Below are 25648 nucleotides of genomic sequence, written 5' to 3'. Positions count from 1 at the left end.
CTGTTACACTTCTCTGAGACTTCCGTGAAGCCAAGAGGCCAAGCACTGGGAAAGACACGGGGAGAAATCCTTGCTCAGGAAAGGCGTGCTCCCTCCTTGAACCTCACTGCAGGCCAGGCCAGGTTTAATGCTATCTGGCACAATTCTGGAGTCTTCTGGGACTCGAGCGCCATTAGTCATAATATGCCAAGTAAATTTTAAAACGCTTCTTGAAATGTGGGACTGACCGAGTAGTGAGGAAGGAGCTTTTATCGGTCACTCCCTTTTGCTTCCATGGAATATGTTGTTCATACTTCTGCTGATATTTCTGTTGGTTTTTTGTTGTGGGATTTTTGACTCCCTCAGATGATTTTTTTTTTTTTTTAAATCTAAGGAGCCATTCTGTAATTACACTTTTTAATGTTTTGTTTTGTTGTGTTTTGGGTTTGTTTTGTTTTAAAAGACCTTTTAGAGTTTACCTAGAAAGAAAATTTGTCAGTCCAAACTGAATAGATCTACTGTGTTTTACTGTCATGGAAAGTAAATCTTCCAATATTCCAGTATACAGGAAGCTTGTACTACCAGGGGTATTAATGAAGATACATAGGACAGGTAAATGAAATGTAAACCTAGGAAACAGATTTTGAGCCTGGAATCTCGAAGTCATTGTGTGAACTGCTATTGGTGCTGCTGTAAGGAAGTCAAAGCTGTGAACTAATTCTTGAAGATGTTTGTTTAACCTCTGTAAACCCATTAGGCTGGGACTTTTGTTCCCAAAGAACCTCTGGTTTGGAGAAAAGTTGATATCTTTTGCTCAACCTATGAAACCTATGGGATGATATAAGGGCTTATAGCTCAGTACTGAAGAAATCTTGAGTTCAGGGAAATCTGCAGTCCAAATAAGAGTTTTAAAATGGATCATTTTATGAGACACACACATGCACCAGAACAAAACATGTCCTAATGGTACCTCTGACTTGAAGAGACTCAGTTCTATAAGCTATTCATACACACAGTTCAAAGAAGGAAAGAATTGCACAAATTCTTCAGGCTATCCCAGCCAGCATTCCCTTAATCACAAGCAGTGATAGTCTTTTTTTAATTTTCAGGACTCAGCATATTGTTAAGAATAAATAAGCAATGGCAATTAGAAACAAACAGCTAATCCATAGCTTGTTATATTAATGGGTCATTAGCTATGACAGCAACCTGTCCACCATTGAAGCAAGCAAGCAGTACTGCTGCCTGAGCAGAAAAGTGTGCCTTCCCCCTCATTAGAGCCGCAGTGGGGGGTGAGGGGGGTGGGGGAGTGTGTTCTCATCATACTTCCACTTGGCTGGTTCATTCAGCTGTCCTACTTTGAGTGTCTTGGGCTCCATTAGACTTAAACTGTCTTACTGACATTAAACTAATTTCTCTGTCAAATTTGGACCACTGCAGAGAGTGATGTTTTCTGATTCTGGAGAATACAAGATGTAAATCGTAGTGGTGGAAGAGTTCTCAGCTGACATCTTCTACTAAGATGCCAGGAGTGAAGACATGGTAATTTGCATTTCTATTCATGTTATCTTAGAGGATGGCAAAGCATTTGTGGCTGTAATCGCTCAGTTTTATGTGTGTTTTGGGTTCATTTGACTCTCATTTTAGATCTAGGGGGAAAAGTACATGCAAAGCAAGGCACTTGTGGAAAATCAGATGGGATGGAGCAAGTGAATGGGACAAAGCTCATATGTTTTTATTTTGCTTTAATTAGTCTGACCTATCCAGGAAGACAGAGGTGTTAAGAGGCTGTACACAAAATTAACAATGGCATAATTTAATTATATACTGTAATTAGGAGAAAAGAAAATTTAAGCCTATGGAAAAAGGAGTCAAGTTTTTACTCTGTATAGATTGAGTTAAACTCAGTTTCATTGCTTTTAAACCTTAAGTCCAGGAATTTTTTACCCCCATTATAGTGTGAAGATGGCCTATGGGAAATGTTTTTCCTATTTTTGAAAGCGTGAATACAGAGATAGGGGAAAATAAACAATGAAGATCAGCTGAAGGCTGTATTTTCAGATTACTTTGTGTTTGGTGTTCAAACAGCAACAAAACAAGTCTTCCCTAAGAGTATTTAGTTCAATGTTTTGCTTATGTGAACCATCTGGTATTAAGGAGAGCATAAAAGTGGCTCTTCTAAGTGCCTGTTACTCTTTAAAAAAAAAAAACCATAAAAGATAAAAAAACCCACCAACAACAACAAAAACCCCCCAGCACCACCCTCCCCACCCCACCCCCCAAAAAATAAAATACTGAGGGTAAGCAAGCATGCTTGGACAAAACAGCTCTAGATCTTTGGGGAAAAAAAGCTGTGTACTTCATCCCCCTCCTAGGAAGCATCTAAAAGCAATTGCAAATTATTTACCTTGCCTCAACCCAGATTGAATTGTGGAGGATCACAGCTGACTGAGACAAGTCTCAAGTAGCTAGAAAGATGTGGTGACCTGAAAGAAAACAACCCTTTTAAAACTTTCTTTAGAGAGGCTTTTTTCATATCTGCTGGGCCAGAAAGATTGAGAACAAAAATGAAAAAGCTTTTGAGCCTGAATTTGTTCCAAGCCCCTTTGATAGGAGGAAGGCTCAGACTTTAATGGGGACTGGTTTAGCCAAGGGGTGTGTTCCTGCCTGAGCTGTCCAGGTCTCAAAGCAACAGCAAGAGCCTTCTTCCTTTGGTCTCAAGAGCAGAATTCAGAAGTCCCTGAGAAACCTTTTATTTTTTTTTAATAATAATATTAACTTTTAGAAAGTTTAACCAATTAATCTATGCAGTCTTCCACCAAAGATAGTTTTCTTACCTTGTTTAGCAGAGAAGAAAATTGAGGCAACAGGCTGCTACAGATGATAATTTTGCTTGAAACTATTTGCAAGTACCACTCTGAAACCGATAAGCAAGTCCGTACAGCTATGAAAAAGAACCATAAGAAGAATATTTCCTCACAGATGAGGTCTTACACTCAAAAGTGTGAGATTTATATAGATACCTCTTGCCTTGCCCTTGCGCTGCTAGTGGAAGATTGCCTTATCAGCCCTTAGAGCTACATTTGTGTTTTCTAGTGAACTAATTAACACAGTTGTGGTGAAGGCATGAGTCTGAGAATTTTTATGGACCTACTAAATTACAAGGGAGGTAACGCTATATTTAGATGGGATATAATGAAATGTGTGGTATATTTAGCCAAGGAAGAAGAGAAAGCTATGATTCTGTGCTGTAGCCTGGGAGTAGTATCAGCAGTCTCAAGCATCAATCAAGCATCAAAATTTCTTCCTCTTCATCTCCCAGGCAGTGTTTGGATTTTTCTTTGCTGCAATAGTTGATTGGTGTGAGAACCCCAAGCCTACTTTTTTTATTAGACACTCAGATGCTGTAAGGACAGCCCTGTCTTTCTTGTTCGTAGGTGTTTTGAGGATAGTTAAGCTCGCATGAGAATAAGTGCAATGCATTCAGAAAGCCTTAGCCATGATGGCCTGAATTTTAGTATGGGTCTGGATGCAGCAGACAGGGATTCATAGTCTGGTCTTCAGAGTCTGTCTCTAGTAATGCCAGTTCGGTGCCATAATTCCTCCCACCAATGACAGACGGCTGTTCTTACCCGCACTGATTAGACAGAGACCGTTACAACTATTCTACCTGTTGCCTGGTTGTAGCTGTTGTAGTATATGATACAGTCATATGATAAAAATGTTGTCTTCCTTTGTAAAGGTTAAGAAGGGACTTCGGAATTAAGCATTTCCTTGATTTTGGAAATGACCCGTATTAGAGCTACTGGACGCAGGCCTACATTTCTAGGATGGGATCCATGTAGTCTTTCTGTAGATGCCTTAAGGTTATGTGTTCAGTCCAAGGTAGATTTCCAAGGTCTTTCTGGCAGAGAGAGGAGGATCTCTCTATTTTCTGCTTAAGCAGTATACGAAACCTCTAGGAACGTATTTCTTAGTCAAATATCTTGAAACTGGCCAGCAGGTTCATCAGTTACTTGAGGAACAGACACACGTACTCATTCACGCAGCATGTTCCAATGTGCCTCATTTCACTAGAAAATAAGGTTGAGGTTAATATTTAAAGCTTGCTTTAAATCAGTAGTGTTTAGAGAGTTCTATACAGTTTCTGCTGCCTCCAAATGTCTTAGTACTAGAAGGAAATCTTAATTTGAGCTAAAATGAGATGCAGATGCATGTATTTTCTCACCATGTCAAATCCACATGTGTCTGCCTCCTCCTTAGCATAGCAACAAAAGCTTAGACCAAGTTTACATCCTAAACTCAACTGAACTTCATCAGTGGCCACCAGCCTTTCATGGATTTTTGGACACATATTACTGCGCTAGATTCAGTACCTGTTTGCTTCATGTGCTGCCTATTTCTTTATCCAGGATGCTTAGTTCCATATTCCCCTTTCCCTATATATTTGGTTTGTCAAAAAAGTTTAAAATGACATGTTTAATTTACCATAGGTAGTGATTCCAATATATTAATATTAATAGTGCATGGATAGTGCTCCCAGTAGCTTAGTCTGCAATCAGTAGCCATTTTCTATTTTTCTTTTTGTTCAGGCTGTCTCAGTCAATGCGATCAAAATGTTCGTAGTGGCACTTGTTGGTGGGAAGGAAAAGATTATAACAATTTCTGGATGCTCTTTTTCTCAGTTTTGTGTTACTGAATCTAATTCAGGTTGGACAGGCTTGTTTTACTGATGAGTCCAAGCCTATGGTAGCAGCTTTTAAAAAATGAGCAGAGCTCTGACAGTGGTTCTGAAGAAAAAGTAATATCTATCACATGATATGTTTATTATAAATACTATCTTTTCCTTTTTTATCTTTTTACTCAAGTCAGTAAGGTCTGTAACATTACCTATTGATATAGATAGAGTGCTCTCTTTTTGGGAAAGTATGTGTTTGCGTATTTGTGTAGATATGTGCGGATAAGTTAAGAGGAGGAGAAGAGTGAATGTTGACTGTAATTAACTCCTTGGGATAGATGGATCAATGTCAGACTTGGTGTAAGACAAGTTAGTGTTGTTTATTCTTTTCCCCATTAAGCTAAAGGCTTTCTGTACATTAGCATTTGTTTACCTCCCATTGTCTCCATGATTTAAAACTCTCAGATTTTATCCAGATGAGACCATTTTGCCGTGTGGAAGAAGCTTATGGGCTATTCCTCAGAGAGAGATCTTCATGACTGAATGCTAGCATAACAGCAGAGAGTGGGATTCTAGGACAAGTTGTCTTCTCAAGTAGGCTGTTTCAGCTCCCTTTGGGTTTTTCTCTGGCCATGAAAAGTCAGTTTGGTCCATTTGTTTTGCAATTTTAGTATCATCACTGAACTGCGGAAGGTCGTCCTGGCAAGAGGCATTTTTCGGGTTCTGTTTTTGGGGCTTGATTTCCAGAGTCTCCAGGTTCAAAGGATTGACAGCTTTCTAGGTCACTTCTTTCCCAGTGCACATTCATGTTCTGGATTCGGAAAAAGAGATTGAGTCGCATTTTGTTTACTGCCTCTGTGAGACATGCTAGGGCCACCAGTCATTCTGCAGAACATTAGAAGTACCTGCTTAATAGAGACAGAATTTTATTGAGTGAATAATTACATCCTATTACTGCTGAAGTAATCACCTTAGATACAACTGATGCCTCCAGAGGGAGGTATGTTCTTTCCAAAATGCCACCCTGGACAATTCATTTTACTTCTGTACAAAGCTCCAGAATGTGTCTGGCCATTTTGTACCTCAGGTTGACATGTTTTCAAAGGATGAAATTTATGTTCCATGAAATATGCTATTGCCAAAATTAATAGGTAAATGAACAAAGTGAAACAGACCATTAGAACTATTGTAATATTGTAGTTGCTGGGTTGTGGCACAAAAGCAGAAACTAATGGGTAAACATAACCATATTATAGTGACAGGAGCTATCAATGCATAGTACACAACTGTGATTACAAAATGGAAGGCAGTCGACCGTTATGAAATATGATTTAGCAGACAGGCCAGTTGCAGGTAATCTTGCTTAGAACAATACTTTCCTTGGCTAGTTTGTTTTAGCTGGTGTAAAATGATAAATGGCAGCTATTTCTTTCCTATCTTACTGGAATTTCATTTCAGTTTCACTTTGACTGTTTTTATAATCCTTTTTTTGTATTATTCTGGACCACAATCCTGAGATTTTTGTGTTTGGAGAAATGTTGCTGAGGTATGAACAGATTTTTCCTGAATATTCATGCAAACAGGAATTCAGCTAAAGACCTTCACAGTAAATATTCACTCTAGTACTTGAAGTCTTTTTGATGCCCTGTCTTTATTTCTGCTCTAAAACAATGATTCATAATTTTAAGTGAACACTCAAACAACATCTAATCAAGATAAACAATTCATAAGCTGAACTGTGTTTGTATAACATGATTAAAAAGCTTTAAATAGCTAACATAATCATAACATTTTATTAATGGACAGCTTGAGAGAAGCTACAATATTGAATGATTCAACTAAAAAAATGCAAACCTTAAAGATATAGAGGAACAGCTCTATTGGATTAAGTATATTCATACTGATTTAGGCAAGTAAGATGGTGTATTAACTCCTTAGTTATTGCATCTTTCATTAAATTCCACTTTAGTGTAAAACAAACTACAAAGCACAGAAGCATTGTAAAATTCAGATATTTGGAGACGCTAACAAGTTCTTCCATAGCTCGTTAATGCAGTATTTACAATCAGAGTCAAAACACTTCAGCACTGATAGATTGAGAAAGACAGTACCATGTTCCTGTAGCAGAATAGACAGGTATACCCTGAACAGCTGAAACAGAGCGGAGTGGAGAAGCATCTTTGAGCCTGGTTACTGAAATGGTGCAATACAAATTAGAATACCATCTCTGGCCATTTTTCAGAGCCAAGAAAGGAACTGATGCAGGAGCTCCTTCAGACCGCTGTGCTACTCGAGAGTTTACCCGTGCAGGAGGACTTTGTTAGTGATGGACTGAAGCAGATTCAGAGCTGCTTTATTCTGCCAAAGTGGTTCAAAGTAGTTGGAGTAGAGGAGAGAGGGGCGTACTAGTCTGTTAACTTTCTCTTTCAGAAAATTTCACTTAATGCATATGCACAGAAAAATTTGGTTACTTTAGTCTTCACTGAGCAACATCTTTTGAGGGAATATATAGCGGGGAATTGAGTCTTAGTAATCTGTTACAGAGCAGTCTGAAATAGTTCTGAGCTAGCCAGGGCAACAGCCAGCATTGCTAATTGCATCCTTGGATGGCTGGCCAACCAAGGGTTTCTTTACAGAGCAAAATAAAAATACCTGAGCTAGTTTAGATCATGGAATTCAATATATGTGTTTTAGCATACCTTTCAACAGCACATAACTGTTTCCACTGTTCAGTATATGAGTTTGTATACCCACTGCCACCTGGTACATTAATTCTTCCCGAGTTTTGGCCTGACGCTATTTTTTATTTTTTACTGAATAGACACACTTTTTATTGCTTTCACCCATGGTAAAAACAAGCACAGCCAACTGAGGCTGCAAATGCAGAGGTAAATATTGAAATTTTAATCCTCAAGTCCTGCTTCCATTCATCAAGAGAATGCTGTCTTACTGTTATAGCATGCTACTTAATGTGAGATGTTGCCATGATGAGTGTAACCCATGACAAAATAGTAAAAACTCGAATGCACTAAATGCAGAATTAGGTGACTAGTTGAGTGATAATATATTGCCTAACCTAATGAAAAGACATTACCTTTAAATAATGGACCACATCGTAGATTTAATTATCCCAAGGCAAGGTAGTAGGTGCTTCATGCAGACAAGGTCAATTACCTTATTCAGAAGAGCCTGTTTGAAGTGTATTATGAATAATTCACAGACATAGAAATTAGCTTTGAAAAAGTGTCTCAGCTATAATGTGATGAAAGCATTCAATTTCTTTTTTAATGTATTTAAGATAACACCCAAAGGACAATTATGACTGCTTAACTGCAGGAATACTTAAATGGCAAGAAATGACAATTGTGTGGCCAAATTCACATTAATGCATTATGCAGAGGAAAGCATCGCCATCGTGGCATAATTCTATCAAGCCACAAGAAACTGGTTTCAAACCTCATCTTGTAGTTTTAAATGCTGTGAATGAAATTTGATCAAACCTTTCACAATAGAGAAGACACAGTTGTTGCCGTACTAGCTTTGTTTATTTTGTTTATTCACTTCTTTTTGTTCTTTGGCTTTCTGGTGTGCAAATGAAGGTCCAGAGTGATTTACTAAGTTGTATGATTTTGAAGAGTCTGACAAACCCAAAGTGGAACCAGAACATATAATTTTCCATCTTTAATCGGAATACCAGTCTTCTGCTATAAGCACTAAATTGTGCTGTTTCCAAGACCATATTGTTCCAGTCTAGGACTATTTAGCGTTCGAGTTAAAATAATGACAGTAGCCGTGGTAGCAGAATGCATACTCACTTGACATATGGTGACCTTAGGTGTGAATTAGAAACGCAATAAACCTCTAAGTCTGGGGAATAACATGCTCTCTCAGCATATTTTGATTCCACAGGCAAAACAATAACCTTAGCTTTCTCTCTTTGACTTTGCAATAAGTGGTAACGGCCAGGGGAACTCCCTCGAGGGCTGCAGTTTTCTGAGATGCCTGGCAAGAAGATGGCTAATTCATCAGGTACCTCACTTTTAGTGTTGAAATGTAGCAGTGACATTTCATGGCCTTTGAGTTTACCTGCTTTATTTGCTTGAAAGGGAACATTCAGCAGAATTTTAGATGGTGCTATAGAATTGTGTATCTAATGAGGTGTACAGCCAGCCTAGTCCCGTTTCCATCCACGTCAATGTCAAGAATCCCATTTAGTCCAGCAGAAGCAGGCCTGGGATTCCTGACACTTTCAAGAGATGGTTTCAATAAAGGGAAAAAAGCATTTGACACAATGGTCATTTACTTAACAAGTTGTTAAAATATGTGATCTTTGCAGTAGGAAACTGCCCCAAAGAGACAGGAAAGAAAACTTCCATTATAGTAAACAAACTGAAAAATAGAAGGCATGGGAGTTGAGGTTTTTTGGTATTCTCCACCATCGATCTTTTCTCCAAGGATCAATTCTCAAAAAAAAGCTTTAGAATTCCCTTTCCTCACCATTCACTCAGTCGTTGGCCTCTGCACTTGTGGTTTCTGGGAAGATTTGATGAAGACTAATCTGGGCCTAAGAGACTCGCTAGCTGATGTCCTTATTTGCATGCGTGAATGTGAACAGATGTTTACAGAGTAGTGTTAAGTAGGCCAGCTGTTTGGCAATCATTTAGGTATTTTATTTAAAAGTGAGGCTGTTTACAGTTAAAACCTTTACTCACAATGGGAAAGATAAAAGGAAACCAAATTCAGACAAATACATTTCTTCCTGTATTATGGAGTTTCTTACAGCATAATACAGCAGCATCTTACCCTGAGTATCTCTGGGTATCTGCACCTTATCTTGACCAGTTGCATGTGGGGGGAAGAAATTACACAGCCCAGCATCAGCATTGCTGAATGTCATTTGTGTGAGGGTGAGGGAAGAAAAAAATCAATACTGAGATAAGGGAAGCGGGGGGAAGTTGTCACTTTTCTTTACAAGGGGTTGCATATTGCCGATCATTTCTGCAGTCTGTTCTGTAACGAAGGACGTGTCAGGGTAATGTTTGCCTTTGCATTTGTCCTACATTTCAGATGTGAGAAAAAATAATCCTTAGGAGTGTATTACAGTTGTAAATGGGTAACTCGTATTTATTAATTCCTTATGGTAAATCTGAGAGGAAGAGCTTCCATTATGGAGGCAAACAGAGGTATGCAGGCATACATGTAGAGAGCAGAGACTGGAGGGCAGGGCTCTCACATACTTTTAAAAGTATTTGGCCCCTCAGGGATTCCCTTTTTGTTGAATCTAGGACTGGCTCTAAAAATATGTGTCTTGGGCCTGATATTGACTCCTGGCCTTCTGTGTCTTGAAATGAAAGCAGGCAAATCATGTAGACAGTTAAATGGAAGTGACTGAGCCCAATTAATTTTTACATAGCTGTTGGAGAACTCGAACAACATGTATTAATGTACACCTTACCAAAATCCTATGCCAGCCTTAGAGAGACTTACCTGTCTTGGTTGTATGGTTTCCACCCAAGCATCAGTATATATCAGTATACCAGAAGGAGAGGCCTACATCTTTCTAAACTGGTTGTAGACAGGATTTGTAGCAGGTTATACTTGTCTTGAGGAAAGCAGTTTCAATTATGGAGCCTTAACTGTTGGAAGAAAAGATGGTGATGTATGTGATGATCTTCTTGGATTTTCATTCACAGCTTTATGCAGCCCACAAGAAAGGTATGTCTTTGATCAGCTGTGATGAAAGTCGTTGGTAGAAAGTCGTTTGTACATAAAGATCTTGATTCTTACTTCATGAAGCTTGTATAATGATTGAATGGCTCTGATGGTGGTTCTTTCTCTCACTGTTAAATACAAAATGGACATAGATGTAGCCATCTCAGTTAAGAGCTGAAAATTAGGTTAGATGAACACAAGATTCCTCTGAAAATAAGTACTGTAGTCTTGTTGACTGTCTGTTCCATGGGAAGAAAAAAATGAAAAAAAGTATTTGATATGCTCATTGCAGCCTATTTGATCCTCACAAGTGATGTGGCAGCTGACATCCTCTCAAGAGTCAAGAGCTGTGCTCCAGCGAAGAAATCAATGAATGAGGCCAGGTCGCCTTCTGTTGGATTGGGTTAAGATGCTCTGATCTTACCCAGAGTGCAGGAGGTGCCGCCTCTGAAAACTATGAAGCTTTGTGGCTGACTCTTTGATACTGGGTGTATGCCGAGGCTGCTGAAGTGCCCAGCCCTTCACCCTGCAGCATGTGTGTGTGCACATGGTGGGGAAAGGAGTCTGTATCTCCATGTAATTCTGTTCAGCATTTAGAAAGGGGAAGGACTGGTGCCTTCTCATGGTCGCATGGTTTTTGTTCTTCTGCAGCCTCTGTCCATTCCAGTATTTGCTGTAGTGGTAAAGTTAAAAATGAGTTCTTCCTTCTGCTACAGGAGCAGAAAACTGTCACTTGAACTGAATAATAATCTCTTAGTGACAGTAGAGCTATGGAGTGTAGCTGAGCAGTTCCTATTCTATCCAGCATAGTCTGTGCCTGAATGTATATACACACCCATGTATATAGCCTTCTATTTGCTACAGTTGTATAGAGGGATACACAGGAACCTGAGACCAATTAAACAGCAAAAACTGAATAGAAGATCTATTCAAAAGATGTAAACTCACTACTAAGAGGGTGAAGAAAAAAGAGCTGCAAATTGATTAAGCTGTTTCACAGAGAAGAGAGATTGTTGTCATCCTGACCTTTAAAACTGGTCAGGATATATCGATAGGAGCATCTTCTGAGTACAGTATTCTATGAATTTTGTCATTTATATTCTCTTGTTTTTCTCCTTACATGCTGGCTGGGAGCCAGTTCATTTCATGGTCTTGCCTATATGTATGTTCTGCTACTGCTGCGTTTTTCCAAAGTGCCCAATTTCACAGCACTTCAGCCTTCTTTAGGATGACAAATGATGCCCCTGCTGCTCTGGCCAACAGAACTGTAATTGCAGCCTGAGACAGGGACAGCTGAACTGACGCTATGCTGCAGTTTGGGTACATCCTTAAGTTGAAAGTTGACTGTATTTGTTTATTGAGGTTGAGTTTCCACTTCCACCGCTTAAGGCTTTAACTGCTAACTTTGATTGTAACATTGAGTAAAGCAGAAATACTCAGCAGTTCGTAGTGTCAAATTAGTGGTTATTCATTTACCTTTGTTCTGTAATGTGTTGTAACACATCAGCCTATAAAGAAGTTTAATGAGTTGTAGTAATGCTTGTAGCCTCTCCGAGATTCGTTGGATGAGGTCTGGGTTTGTTTTGGGTTGTTTTTTTTTCTTTTTTTTTTCCCCTTCTTTATCTTAAAGTTAAGTGCATTGCTATTGCATTTGTATTACAAAAATACTTTATAAATCCATGAGGTCGGTTTGATGCTCCTCTTTCTGGAATGCCTTCTCTATTATTGTGCTCTTAAAAGCAGGTTTTTTTGTTTTGGGGTTTGGTTTTTTTTGATAAAGCAATTTAAAACGTGCTTTACTGCACGTCCAAGTGGGTGCTGTTATGATCATAATAAATACAACCGAGTACTGTCTTTTGACAACTAGCACATTTGGGGAGCAAAAACTAAACAATCCAATTTAACTGGCCCCAGTTCGGTAGGGATGTGACAGAAGAGTAGGAAGAGAAGCTAAGAGCATGTCTTCTACTCTGCTTGCCCAAGATACCTCGTTGGCTCAAAATTAGTATGAGACTCAGAAATGTGCCTGGACTATTCTCTAAACTCTTTTCCAGGTGTTGGTTTTATATTTTGGTTGTTTACAATGCTTGTCTTTTAAAACACAGCAAATATGTTACATGCTCTGTGCAGGGACTTTTTCAGCTCTTAAGCATAAATTTAAATATACTGCTTTTTTGCCTCTAAAAAACCAAAACCCAAACCAAAACAAAAAAACCCAACACCATGGGAAATTATAGTGGATTTCCTTCTTACCAGAGATGCTCACTTGCCCAATTGATTTTACAGGGAACTTGAGATGTTTACATCTCATTTTCCAAAGGATTCTTTCCAAAACAGAAGCACTATCCCAATAATATCTGTGAATGCTATTATCAGCTTTAAGAAAATCCCCTCATTTATTTAATTAGGGTTTGCAGAGTCAAAGTAATTAACAATATGTTATAACATCTTCTAATTTATATTTTACTGTTTTTCTATTTTTATTCCAGTTCAGAAATTTAGTATACTTACTGATTTCTTTAAGATCAATCTAAACCATGAATTTCAGTATTTTTATTATCAGCCATTTGCAGGAACAAGTTAGTGGCTACACTTCAGAAAGGCACCCTGTAGAAATGACATTGTCCCAATGACTTTCTGATCAGATTCAGTCCGTGTAAATAGATGTTATTCTCCAACTGTCAGCCATGCTGTATTAAGCTGGGAGCTGAAAGACAAGGTGTGTTCTCATTGCTTCGTGAATCAATATTGCTAATAAAGATTGTCTATACTCAAATATAGTTTTTATTATTCTTATAAGCTGACATCATAAATACAATGGGAACAAAACTAATCTGTCTTTTGTGGAGGGTAGGCAAATCAGAAGACAGTCCATTTCAGTCGTGAGTGACTGTACTGGTGCAACGTGAACAGGAGAGAAAAAAGTAATATTAATGATACTTTTGTCATTATTAATGCTTGTAGTTAAAACTCCATATACAGGAAACAGTTCTGTTGAGTAAGGTAATTCCATTTTTACTCAAACACTTTCCAAAATAAAGTGGGGGGAGAAGAACTGTTATTAGTCTATGTTGTTTCTTCCAAAGGACCAAGCAAAAATTGCTTTCCACAGCATGTTTTTCTGTAACTTATCCAGCCTCCTATTAAATGTTCCAAGTGTCCCCATTTTATCTTTCTTTTCTTTTTCTAGTCTATCAAATTGCATTTTTCTCTGGGAATGATCCAGCAAACCATCCACTAGTTGTCACGAAACGATTAAAGTCCTGTCGTGGGAGGTACGAATTCTCGGTTACAGACTTAAGACACAATGGTGTCAAACGCATATATTTGCTCTTTATTTCATTCACACACAAAAGGGTAATGAGAGAAAGAGAAAAGAGAGAGAGAGGAAGAGATAGATATACCACCACGGGGTCTGCCATGCCTGCAGTCTGTCTTTCAGAATGGGTGGGAGAACGTTCCAATGTGCTGCAGTGCCGTGATCCGTTTTTTAAGAGAAGTGGGGAGAGGAGGGAGAAAAGAGAGCGATAGAAAGAGAGAAAGAGGTGCCCCGCTGCAGAGAATCGGTGTCCCGAAAGTTCGTCTTACAGAGTAGGTGGGGTGGACGTCCCACCATGGAGGGTGTGGTGGCACCTTTTATTGTCCATGTCCCCACCTTTTCTCAGTATTTAGATGGGGATTCTTAGAGGCCTTTTGCATAAGCCCCTCCTTCCATGTTCCTCCAGTGCGCTTGCGCTAAGTACCGTTGGGGGTCTTCAGGTGGTCATCAGGTGTGAGCCTTCATCTCCTTATCCATCATCTTTCTCACTGTGTTTGCAGAAAAACAGGTGCTTTCCATCTGTGGCTTCACACCTCTGAAGGCTCAGCCATACTCAGAGGAGCTTGTGTTTATGTGCATCCTGAGTGTCTGGCTCCATGGTGGGAGGTGGGGGCAAATGCAAAGCTTGCTTGTTCCTTGTAAGCCATGCAGTTATCTGAGCCATACTATTACCTAACGTCCAGAAAACGGAGATGTCCGTCAGGACATTTTACGTCCCCTAGGGTTGTCCTTTTAATGTCTGGTGGTGGTGTGCATGCTCGGTGCCTTCCAGGGCCCAAGCTTATGCACAGGATCTCACTGTTCCGGGAAAGGTTTACAAAAACAGGACGCCTGTACTAAGGTTTTCAGAGTAAAACAACGGTTTTTTCTAGTAGAAAGGGTACATTTGTGGTTCGTGGTTTGGCAATTTTCTATCTCGGATCTTTCCAGCATCTAGGGATGTTGAGACATAAACAATTTTTTTCAGTCTCGGACACTAGTTCCTTGTATTAATTCCACTCTACTCCAGTTGACTTGTGTCCATAAACTTGATCAACCTGCTCTGAGTTATGCCCTGGCTTCCAGACTACCAGGCTCTAGGCTTGTGGTTTTGTGGACTTTCTTGATGAAAGGTCATAGACAGGTGAAACTACATGAGCCTGGGAGCTGCACAGAGCTGGGAGCTTTGCTGTACAGCTCTACCATTGCACCCCATTGAGTGCACGAGAAGCAAGTCACCTGCGGGTAGGGTCCCTCTGTTACTCCTCATCCATACCCTATCCCAAGAGCTTGAGCTGTTGTTATGATGGATCTTTCAAGAGTAAATGGATTAAATACATAATTCATTTTTCTTTTTTACCCCTTTAAAAACAGATCCTTCAAGCCTTTATTTCAGTTGCTGCATACCTGCAGATGCTGCTTTTATGTCTTTTATGGCAGCCACAGAGTTTGTCTAAGGAATTCTTACAATCTGAATCTGTTGCAGAACAGCTTGAAGCAGGAGGCTGGACTAGAAGGTCTCCAGAGGTCCCCTCCAGCCTCAGCCATTCTCTCCTGTGAAGAGCCTGATGCTTAGTGAGTGCAAATCAACATGACTACCCTGATTTTGCTCAAGAGAGATGCATTTGTATCAGTTGCTGGACCCTTTTTATCCCTGGAAAATAACAGTAAATGAATGAGCTGTGAAGTGTTTCTTCTTGGCAGTATTTCTGGAACAGTTGCTCGTAATGTAGTTTTTACAGTTACGTAAAAGTTGTCTTATTTCAATGTTTCCATTAATAATAAGTGAATACTAATTTTTCTTGTGGTGAAATGATTGGTTTATATTTGATGCACCATATATATTCTTAGATACTTCAACTGTTCCCATCTGTCCTCTGTCATTTTATTTCTAGGCTCTGAAATTGCTTTCCTCTATGAAAACTTAAATAACATTTAAGAACAAAAACTTCTGTTATAAACTGCTTTTCTAACCTTACAGTAGTTTATAAGGTGCCTTAGTTCAGTAGTGTCTCCTTGCCCTGTAGCACATTCGCATCCATTGTAAAACACATTAAGAAGAAAGCTCTGAAGCGCATACGATCTGTCTAAACTGAAAAACTCCATCATCTCTTCCATGCTTTCCCCCAGTCCATGTGGTATATGGTGATCTAAAATGAGCTTACCTCAAGCTCGTAAGATAACATGGGTAGGACTTCACTACAATGTTGAGAAACTCAGAGGTGTTACTAGCTGTATACTCGGTAGCTGCAAATGTCACTCCTGTTGTCATCTTCAGGCCCTAGAGAGGCACAGAGGAGCGTTGGTCTGCTACAGATGAAGAGAATCCGAAATCTTTATCATGTATGATCCCTCAGTACCCCACGGCATTTTCACAAGAACTGGAATGACATGATCTGGTTTATCTTCTGTTTAGTAATCCAGTAATTCAGCACTTGGTACTGTTAATGCGGAAGAACCGATTAAGAACAAAAGACCATTGTCCTGGGAACTGTATTGAGCCACTGCAGGGGATGGCCTTCCAGTGGAGATGGGTGAGGTGGTGAAAGAGGATGGGAATAAACACAGGAGCTGAATGAGCAGTGTGAGGGCAACAAATTATGGCATCATCTTATCACTGTTATTCTCGCTAGCTATACCTATCATACCAGAAAAACAGTCCAGAGAGCTGCTGAGCTGGACCTGCTCCTCTGGCCCAAGCAGGGTCATGCTGGAGCCACCTGTGGTGTATCTATGGTCATTGTTCACTTGCAGTTGAATCTAGGCCACTGATGGGTTTCAGGTCCCATCACAGAGTAAGGCAGGACATGCATCAATGTCCCAGGACTGTCTGTTAAGGCAATGCAGGGCTTGTTTATCTGAATTTACCTGGAAACAGAGAAAATGGGAAAGAAAAATGGGAATGAGGAAGAAGAAAAGGAGTTGAAAGCAAGAGGTGCAGATATTAAGCGAGACTGAACTGGAATACAGGAGATAAAAGAACCAAGATAATGTTTTTGTTTCAGCAGGGTAGGATATCCAGTGTATCTTCAGAAAAAATCCTGAGGACTCAAAGCTGCTATATTCTCTGTTTTGTCATTTGTCCCTAAAACCTGTAACCTTCTCTGCTTTTTTGATTTTGGGTTGGTTTGTTGTTTCTGCTTTTTCTCTCTGACCTGCATGCCTTCAGCTGTTCCCGTAGTTTCTATTGCTGGCTGGAGTCCCAGTTGCATCTTTCAGGAAACTTGTCGCTTGGCCAGAAATTTATTGAGAAAACAACCCAGCCTGAGCCCGCAGAGGAGGATGCAAGTAGTCATAATATTTTCAGCCTTCTTTGGCCTTCAGCAGAGACGTTCGCAAGGCATAAAATTTTAGTTTGGATGTGGATTCAATCTTCCTCAGCATATAAAAGTGTTTGGGTCTGAAATCCTCATGCCTATCCTCAAATCTGACTCTCATGATGATTTTGGTTTCACTGAAGCAAAATAAAAGCAAGAACTGAAGTAAAGAGAGTGCGATGGCACAACTCTGTCAGTGCAGCTCAGCAGTTCTGATCATTAGCCTCCTGTTAAATATAGAAGCAGCAAAGGTCCGTCTTTGTTTACCTTCTTTCTGCCCATTCTCATCTGCTGAGAATATCTTAACAACTCCAAGAAGAACAGAGCACACCTTGATAACAGCTGCTCCAGAGGGAGATGCAGTTTCTCTGCTTGAAAGAGATGCAGACAAGCGCTGCTGCCTGTCTTTTTTCCTCGTCTTTTCTAAGCAATAACTTCAGCCTGGGACTCTGAAATCAGTGCACCTTGGCAGCAAAGCTGAATAACAAGAAAAAAAATGTCATTAATGTACTGCCTGTCTTTCCCATTCTCCTAATGGCACTTAACAAAATAATTTTAGAATGAGGGACGGACTTTGTGACTAAGTAACATTTGTGCAGGGAGTAGGTCCACTGGCATTAGCAGGACTACCTATCTGTTGGATAGTTGTGCTGAATAAGGGTTAAAGGATTTGACCAGAAATTGAAATAAAATTCTGTGCAAATCATTAGGGCAAAAAAAGGACAATAAAACTGAATTGCACAATTGCTATGGGGAAGGTTTTGAGTAAAAGGGAGGAAGATTTAGATGGTCGTAATTGTATGATGAGGAGAGCCAGGCATAAAACAGGTGTGTGTCCACACGGAAGCAAAGTAGTTGTCAAGAAAAACTGGACGACTTGATGGCTCACTCAGTGAAAAATGTTCACAGGTACCATGTCATTGGAGATTCTCATTTCTCATGGTGCATATCACATATATTCATTTGTTCCAAGATAACCTGATCTTGAGTTAAAAGCAGGGTGTCATTTGTGAAGTGCAGGAAGCCTGCCACCTCGGAGAGCAGGTGTTGCTTCCCTCTGGCTGGGGCTGTAGACCTTCACAGACCCAGGACCATAGACCAGACCATCACTGGGAGCTGTAAACAAAAGAGCAATTTTTTTCACTCTTAAATCTCAGTGTCCACTTCAAAGAATAGGTAGCACATACTGGTTAATGCAGCACAGCCTGAGTTCACCCTGCTTTGTGTTATGGGTGTGTTCTCCCAGAGGTGTGAGCTGTCATTTAAACCATTACAATTTCTAAGTTATACACCCATAGACCTCTTCGCTGAACAAATAGCCTCTAAAAATGTATCAATATTGTGTTATCCACGAAATACAGAGTATTTATCCAATTTGTCCATAATTTTGTCCAGAATTATTATAAACCCTTTTTTCTTTGATTTACCAAAAGCATTTTTGGGTTTGTTTTTTTTGTTGCTGTTGTTGTTGTTTGTTTGTTTGTTTTTCTGTTGAAAAGGTTGAAGGGGAAGAATTTGTCCTAAATGCCATTGGAATAGGCTGCTTCTTCCCCTCCTCCAGCTTCTGAGTGCCTATACAAATAATTTTTGAAAAAATTCTCTGCTATTTAAAACATGAGCAAGCCTAAAACCTTTAAAAGCAACCTGGATTGCTAGCAGTGTCAATGCATTCTCGTACAGAAAATGAGAGAACTGTCAGTACAAGGGAGATTTAAGAGAACAGACATTTTCTTGTGAGCTGGTAGAGGGACAGCGAATACGTGTTCAGCCATTCTTGTCACCAGAAGAGTCAGACACGCATTGCAGGTGAATTTGATCTCAATCTGCATCTCCTAAGGATCACTGGAAACAACCTCTGTGTGTCTGCTCGTCTCTTCATAATCCTCAGCCTCTGAACTTGTGAACTGTACAGCGTGTGCCAGCCTTGCTTCTGTTGAAACAGATTTCATACAGAGAACTAACGACGAATCAGTTCAGTTAAGCGCATTGATAGAGCAGGTACCTGGAGATGTGCTGAAAAACTGACATCTGAAAGGAGCTTACTATCTGAGCCTTGCAGGGTGGAGAAAAACTGAGTTCTGTCCATGTGTTTCAGTATTGTACATGCCAGGGTTTCCAAAGTCATACTTGGCAGTTCAGATACATACACGCAGTAGCTCTTGAATAGACCAGCCTATGAAGACAGGTAGAGGGAAGCAGCAAGATGATCAACTGAAGATGAGACCCTTTGTTCTTTCCTTTCAGGAGACCTGTGCCAACCTTTCTTTCTGCAGCCTGTGCCTGGCAGTGTGAATAAGTAGCAGTGTTCGGTTTGATATAAAATGCTATCTGCTTGCTCAGTTCTTTTCTTTATCATTCTAATATCATTTAAAATTATGGTAAAAACAGTGATGTAAAGATCACAGCTGTTTGTAGAAGCTTCCAGATAGCATCATTGGAGAAAGGTTTATTGTCCTCTGCAGGAAATCAAAATTTTTTGCCTTTATTTAGGATTTTGTTACCAAAATTAAAACCTTCCGAAGGCAGCTTGAGCAGTACAGAAAGAAATCACTTAAAAGAAACTGGTCGGTTCCTGTACTGGTGAATTCAGTAAGAATTCAAAGTAAGCTTGAAGGCTTATTTGCTTTGCTTGGTTTGCAATTTTTCTTCCATTGTATTCTCCTTTAGAACGATAGTATGGAGTTCAGATACAAACCTAATTAATTTTAGCGGATTTTTTTTTCAGTTGTAAATAGACAAAAATGCATGGAAAATAATATTTTTATTTGTGCTGTAGGCTTCTGACTACCTTTTTGACTAAATAAGATGTTACTAGGTATAATGTAAGTACAGAATGAAGAATTAGAAACACTTCTTATTAAATAGACTCTTTAGCTTAGAAATTTTAGTGTGGAATTCTTCTGACCTATGTAACCATTACTTTATGGGACCATGTTAAATCCTTGATTAACATCATTGACTTAGTCTGTGGCTTCATCGCAGAAAGGAAATTAATTTTGAGGTTATGGAGAATTGATAATGCTTTGAAAAAAATTATAATACCATGATTACAGAAGTGAAGATATTGCCACAGATCTACAGGCTTGGAAGAAAGAATCTTAATCAACACTGGTTGGCCAAACTCCCTGGCAGTGCAAGGCACCCACCAGCTTTGCCGAGGTATAACGATGTGAACTTTCTGGAAAGAACTCAGGGATTGATTGATTGACTAGCGAAATATCACATTTTTTCAACATTACAGGTGTATGATGTACAACATTTGTTTCAGGAATTCCTAAACACCTTGTTGAAATATGTTGGATTTAAGAGCTTTGTGGAATAGCTCTGTGATTTCTCACGTGTTAAAAATTAAGCATGTGGAAAAGAGTTTTGAAGAATCAAGGCATAATTTTCTTTAATACTACGATTGATTTCTAAGGGACTAGTTAGGGAGAAAAATTTACTCATCTTGAGTAAAGAGTGGCAGAACTCTGACTAGTAAAGAGAATTCTTGAATTGACAATTTTTTTTATAGTCTGTTCCCCTGATGATCTAAGATTGTTCCTTATAATGTTGAGTGCTCTGTTTTTTAGCACTGTATTTAATTTAGTTGTAAATGACTCAAACTGTGATGCTTCTACCACTTCCCCGGTCTATATCATAAATCTGAACATGCATGTGTTTGCATGGTATTACTTGATAAATAGCAACAGATCTGAAAAAGACATCAGGAAACTGCTCATTCTTAATTCCTGTGAATGATTGTTGATGGCCTGAAGGATTTATCTTTATCTAAATATTTTTTTCCAGAATAGGCACTTTTAAAATTAGATTAAACACTTCTGTATAGTATCTGTTTCAACTCCTAGACAAATCACCCTTTTATTCAATTAACATTACTATTCCAAGCTTTACCAAGTAATTTCCCAATTATATAGTATAGACCTGTTCCACTGGCTGCAGCAATCAACTTCTGCAAGAAAACCAGCTGAAAAGAAAGAAAACCTAATTGTGTTGACAATAATAGGAGTGTGCACGTTTTTGCAAGATGGATTCTTAGATGTTCTTGAATTCTGTTTTTTCTAATGAGTACCACTGGGTATTAGTCAAACTCGTCATGTCTTAATTGTTGGTATCATGAGAATGGAGTTACTCTCCCTATTTTTATTTTCCTTTTTTATGAATTTACAGTTCAACAATCTAAGCTTAGACTGAAAACAAATATGAATTAATTTTGCCAAGTGATTCTAAAACTAATTTTTAATTAGTCCCTTACACTTTACAGTTAACCTCAATTGCATTTCATATTTTAGACTTTCTTGCTTTGTATAATGAGGAATATTCCCTACTAATAACATTTGTAATACAGAAGAATAAATTGATACATTTTTCTACATTAGCAATTCAGTTTATTTTTCCAAGCTCCGTTGATCAAAAGTCTTAATATGTCAATTTTGCTAAATTTTGCCATCTACCTGTATGTGTAACTGATTACATTTCTTGATTTAAGGATTAAGCAGTCAATGAAAAGTTATCTGAGCTGGAAGACAAAGTCAGTCTTAGTAAAATGTTAATCCATGAATTTCATTACACCTGAAACTGCTTACTGTATCTGACTATTAATATTTAATGCTTGATATATAACAGATTATGAAATTTAAACAAAAACTATCTTGGTTTATATAAATACATAGATCTTATATAGAAAATAACTTCACAGAGACAAACTAATTCAATTTCTGTCCTACCTGAATCCTTAATCCAGGATATTTTAATATCTTAAAGAGCTTTGCACTTGCAAATTCCGCCCTTGGAAAACACATTAAAATTCCTAGTCCTGCTTGCTTAGAAATAGATACAAATTTTGGGCTTAGTTTTGAGAGGAAATGTATTTAGCCTATAACAATAGGTCAGTTTGCATGTTCTTTCTGAAGATTTTTGCTCTTTATATGTATGAGTCTTAAGGTAAAAAAAATCCTGATCCAAGGGATAGAGTCTCCTTCATAATGGGGGAGGGGACTTTGTAAAAGGTCCTTGGCCAATACTGGGTAGTTTAAGTCAGCTGTGCAGGAGAATTGTTTTCAGACTCCTTGACTGATGAGATCTAACTTCTAGCTTCACATGAAGGCACTGAATACAGCTGCTGCAGACAGTGGTGTTGGGTTTGCGTATCAAAAGTCTTTGCAGATGAAATGCACCAAGATTCTCATGGCTGATTGGCACATGAGCCTACAGGGAAAACATCTACTCCTCGAACCAAATGGGATTACCACAGAACTGTTGCTTTCTCAATGTGTATTCCATAAAATGGATCTTGGCCAAAGTTTATGATTGTTACTTCTGTAGTTCGCATCTTTTCAGTATTATTAAACGTGTCCACCTCCATTCTTTTTTTCATTCTCAGGAGAATCTAATTTGCTTATCAAGTTATCTCTCTCTCTTTTCTCTTTCTCCCCACCCCCACCGCCCTTTTCCCTTTCATCCAGATGGAATGCCATTTGCTTGGTGGGTTGGCCGTGCCAATGAAAAGCACCTTTACTGGGGAGGATCTCTTCCAGGCATTCAACAGTGTGCATGTGGACTGGAAGAAAGTTGTCTGGATATGAGATATTTTTGCAACTGTGATGCAGATAGAGAAGAATGGTAATAATTTTAATATGTGTATAGTAGTGTCCCTGTGAGAGCTGGAGATAGGAAGTAAGACTTGAAGGTTTAAACCTGTTCCTGATTCACAGCTCAGGAAGTTTGAATGGCTTGAGTATGATCAAATGAGAATGAAAGCCAAACTAGAATGTGGACTTCTGTTTTCATCTTAAATTTCTTATTGGAACCAAAGACAAGATATTTGGCTGAAGCACGTTGCTGGGATGGGTTGTCTTCAAAAAATTGTTGTTCTTGAGTGCCAAATGCAGATGTTTTATTTGTTATAAAAATTTCTGTTGATTACATTGGAGCATTGGATGAAGAAAGTCTTTAGGAGGCTAGTGGATACATCAGAGCAGAAAAACCAAACATAGACATCAAAATTCATGTACAGACAACTGAAGAACAAGAAATCTGTACTATCAAAAAGACTTATCTTTTTCTTATGAAACAGTATGTCTCTATGTGCCTTAACTTTCTCTTACACTGGGTTCCAAACCTTTTAAAGTCAATGGAAAGGCTTCCTTTGGCTTCCGTATGTTTTCGTTCAGTGTCCATAGGAAGTTTTAGACTTACAGCATGAACATTCAAAGCCTTCCTCGAATTTGGACCTTTGTTGTGCCCCGATGAATTTGCAAAGGCTACCTCACAACCTTCTCCCATTCTCTGCACCTTCAGAGACTCTCCAGCAGCTGAGAGCTGGTTGGTGAATTTTTCAATTAATTCCATACTTGTGTTGGAGCAGACAGAAATGCTAGATGATTGCTGTTGAAAGTACAATTTGAAAAACTGTAAAAATATATGTGAAAACTCTGCTTCATCCTCTATGCCTTCCAGACCACTCACTGATAGGAGCTGCTGCCCTTTCTTTAAAAAAAAAAAAGATATTTTAACCTCGAGTAGTTCACAAGTGATAAATAATGGAAGTAGACAAGAAAAGTCTTGCTGTAATAGGGCTGTGTTTGAAATAGTCTCCAAATTATCCCTGTGAAACCTCCACTTAAAACAGAATGAGCAGAAAAGACTGTAAAGGGTCTTGAGAGGGAAAAAAAAATGTAATTCAGAAGTGGCTTGTCACTTTAAGTGTTGGGCTTTTGTGGTTGCTTGATTTCCAGACAGTGTGATTATTCGCTTGGACCCTTTATCTCCCTTGGGGTCACTATTCACTTTTGAAAATCATAGCTGTAAGGGGATTTCTTCAGGAAGATCTTTATGTAAATGTTGTTTTATGAATATGATTTATGTAGATTTGTATAGAAAGACCTGACTGTGCATGTTAAATCTATCTTTAATGTTTGGTTATCAGATGCACTTTGAGGTTTGCACATGAGCATCAAAAGCATCTGTTTTTACTGGGGCTTGGCTCTTCATAATCCACATTTCTCTTTTCAGTGAGCTACTACTCAAGCGAAGCAAGGTGTGTTATGCTGGCACACCACTGGGCTCGTAGTCTGAGATTGCAGGAGAGTGCACCACTAGATTGTACAAACCAATGCGGGTGAAAGCTAAATGTACTTCTATGATGTTTCACCCGAGTCTCCTAAGGAAATGAGACATAAGTGAGTTATATTGTGGGTGTTTATCTCCATTTCCCCCCTACATCCAATGATTTTGAAGAAGCAGACACACTTCAAACATCTTTAACAGAGGAGAAATCTCAAAAGTATTAGAAATTACACATTCTATGAAAATTTATGCCAGGAGAAGGGGAAAAGCCAATTAAAACCCGCAAGAAGGAAGTTAGGAAGCATACACTTTTATTAGATTTTGGAACACCCTCAAGGGAGAAAGATGTTGGAAATCATGCTTCATTAGCTTGGCAGCTCACAGAGCTACTTGTTTCTTCTAATTTCATTACAATAACAAGATATGCATAGAAGTTTTCTTAGCTAAACTGCCTACTGTTTGTTGGTTTGGGGGTTCAGATGTTTTGTGTTGGTTTTCAATCCATTTGAAATTTGGCCTTTGGTAGCATTCTAAATTGCAGGTTGCCTTTTTGAAAGCTAAGACCCCTCTGACCTTTACAAAGAGTCTCTAAACATTAGAAATTTCATGCCTCTTGAAGATTGCTTTTGTGTTTCTCTGCTAGAACACTGACCCCCTGATATATAATGAGCATTTGAATCTGAAACCTGCTGAGATCTGAACTGTGACTTTAAGCTGCTATACATTATAGTGGAAGGAGCAAGACAGCAGTAGATGCATTTATTTGCCTTAGCATGAAATAAAATGGGTGCTGCAGAGTGGAAAAACAGAAAATCATTTTCACTCCTTTTAGATAAATCAGGCTGCTCACTGCAGCTCTAAGGTAGGAACTCACCGCAGTAGCTGGAGCATCCTTCTGAAGTGGAGAGGCTTAGGATTTTGCTTTAATTTGGTTTCAGTAGACTAAGTGCAGAAGCTGCTACTAATTTCTCAGAGCAGCAAAAGAAACAGAAAACAGAGAAAACAGACCTGAAAGAAGTCCTGAGCCAGGTGTTTTGCAGCACACAATATGCACTTCTAGGCATGCTCACTTTTAAATTATATCTGTGCAGATACCTGAGCCAGCTGCTATCTCTGGGCTCTTAGTTGACCAACAAGAGAGTAGGAGTTATGCTGGCCAGATGAACAGAAATATAGTTGGTTGCATGCTATATGGGGAAGGCTTTTGTGTTTTTCACCTTGGTTTTTATTAAAGCATTCTACTGAAATGTATCTTTTTCCATCCAGCTCATCAACATACTTCCAAACTCTGCAGTATGATGATGACAGCTAATTCTGTCATTGCAGATAGTGGAGCATCTTCATGTTATTTTCTGAAGAATGGGAAAAGACCTCTGCTGAGGGAGCAGAGGAGTAAGTTGTCACCCTGACCTGAACAGGGGATCTGGAAGGATGTCAAACATAACTTGACTGTAGTTTATGTCTGCTTTCAAAAAAAAAAAAAAAGATATTCCTACTGAAAGCTCTTGCTAGTGGGTGGGAATTTTCATAGAAATATGACGGCTGCGAGCTGAAACTAAATCTAGTTCAGAAAACATTTTCTTTCTCTCTCTTTCC

General features: G+C 38.9%; 1 protein-coding gene across 1 annotated transcript in view; it reads left to right on the top strand.

The window, feature by feature from the left end:
• CNTNAP5 (contactin associated protein-like 5) overlaps window positions 1–25648 on the top strand; it is a gene marked incomplete at its 5' end in the record, with an annotated part of 87681 nt that overhangs the window by 8824 nt on the left and 53209 nt on the right. Inside the window, one exon of the mRNA XM_010132500.1 lies at window positions 22450–22606. Within this exon, the coding sequence (XP_010130802.1) occupies window positions 22450–22606 (157 nt within the window). The remainder of the gene's footprint in view (window positions 1–22449; window positions 22607–25648) is intronic.

Source organism: Buceros rhinoceros, unplaced genomic scaffold (assembly GCF_000710305.1).
Source record: "Buceros rhinoceros silvestris isolate BGI_N320 unplaced genomic scaffold, ASM71030v1 scaffold11233, whole genome shotgun sequence".
Taxonomy (NCBI): Eukaryota; Metazoa; Chordata; class Aves; order Bucerotiformes; family Bucerotidae; genus Buceros; species Buceros rhinoceros.
This window is presented reverse-complemented; position numbering and strand designations above follow the sequence as displayed.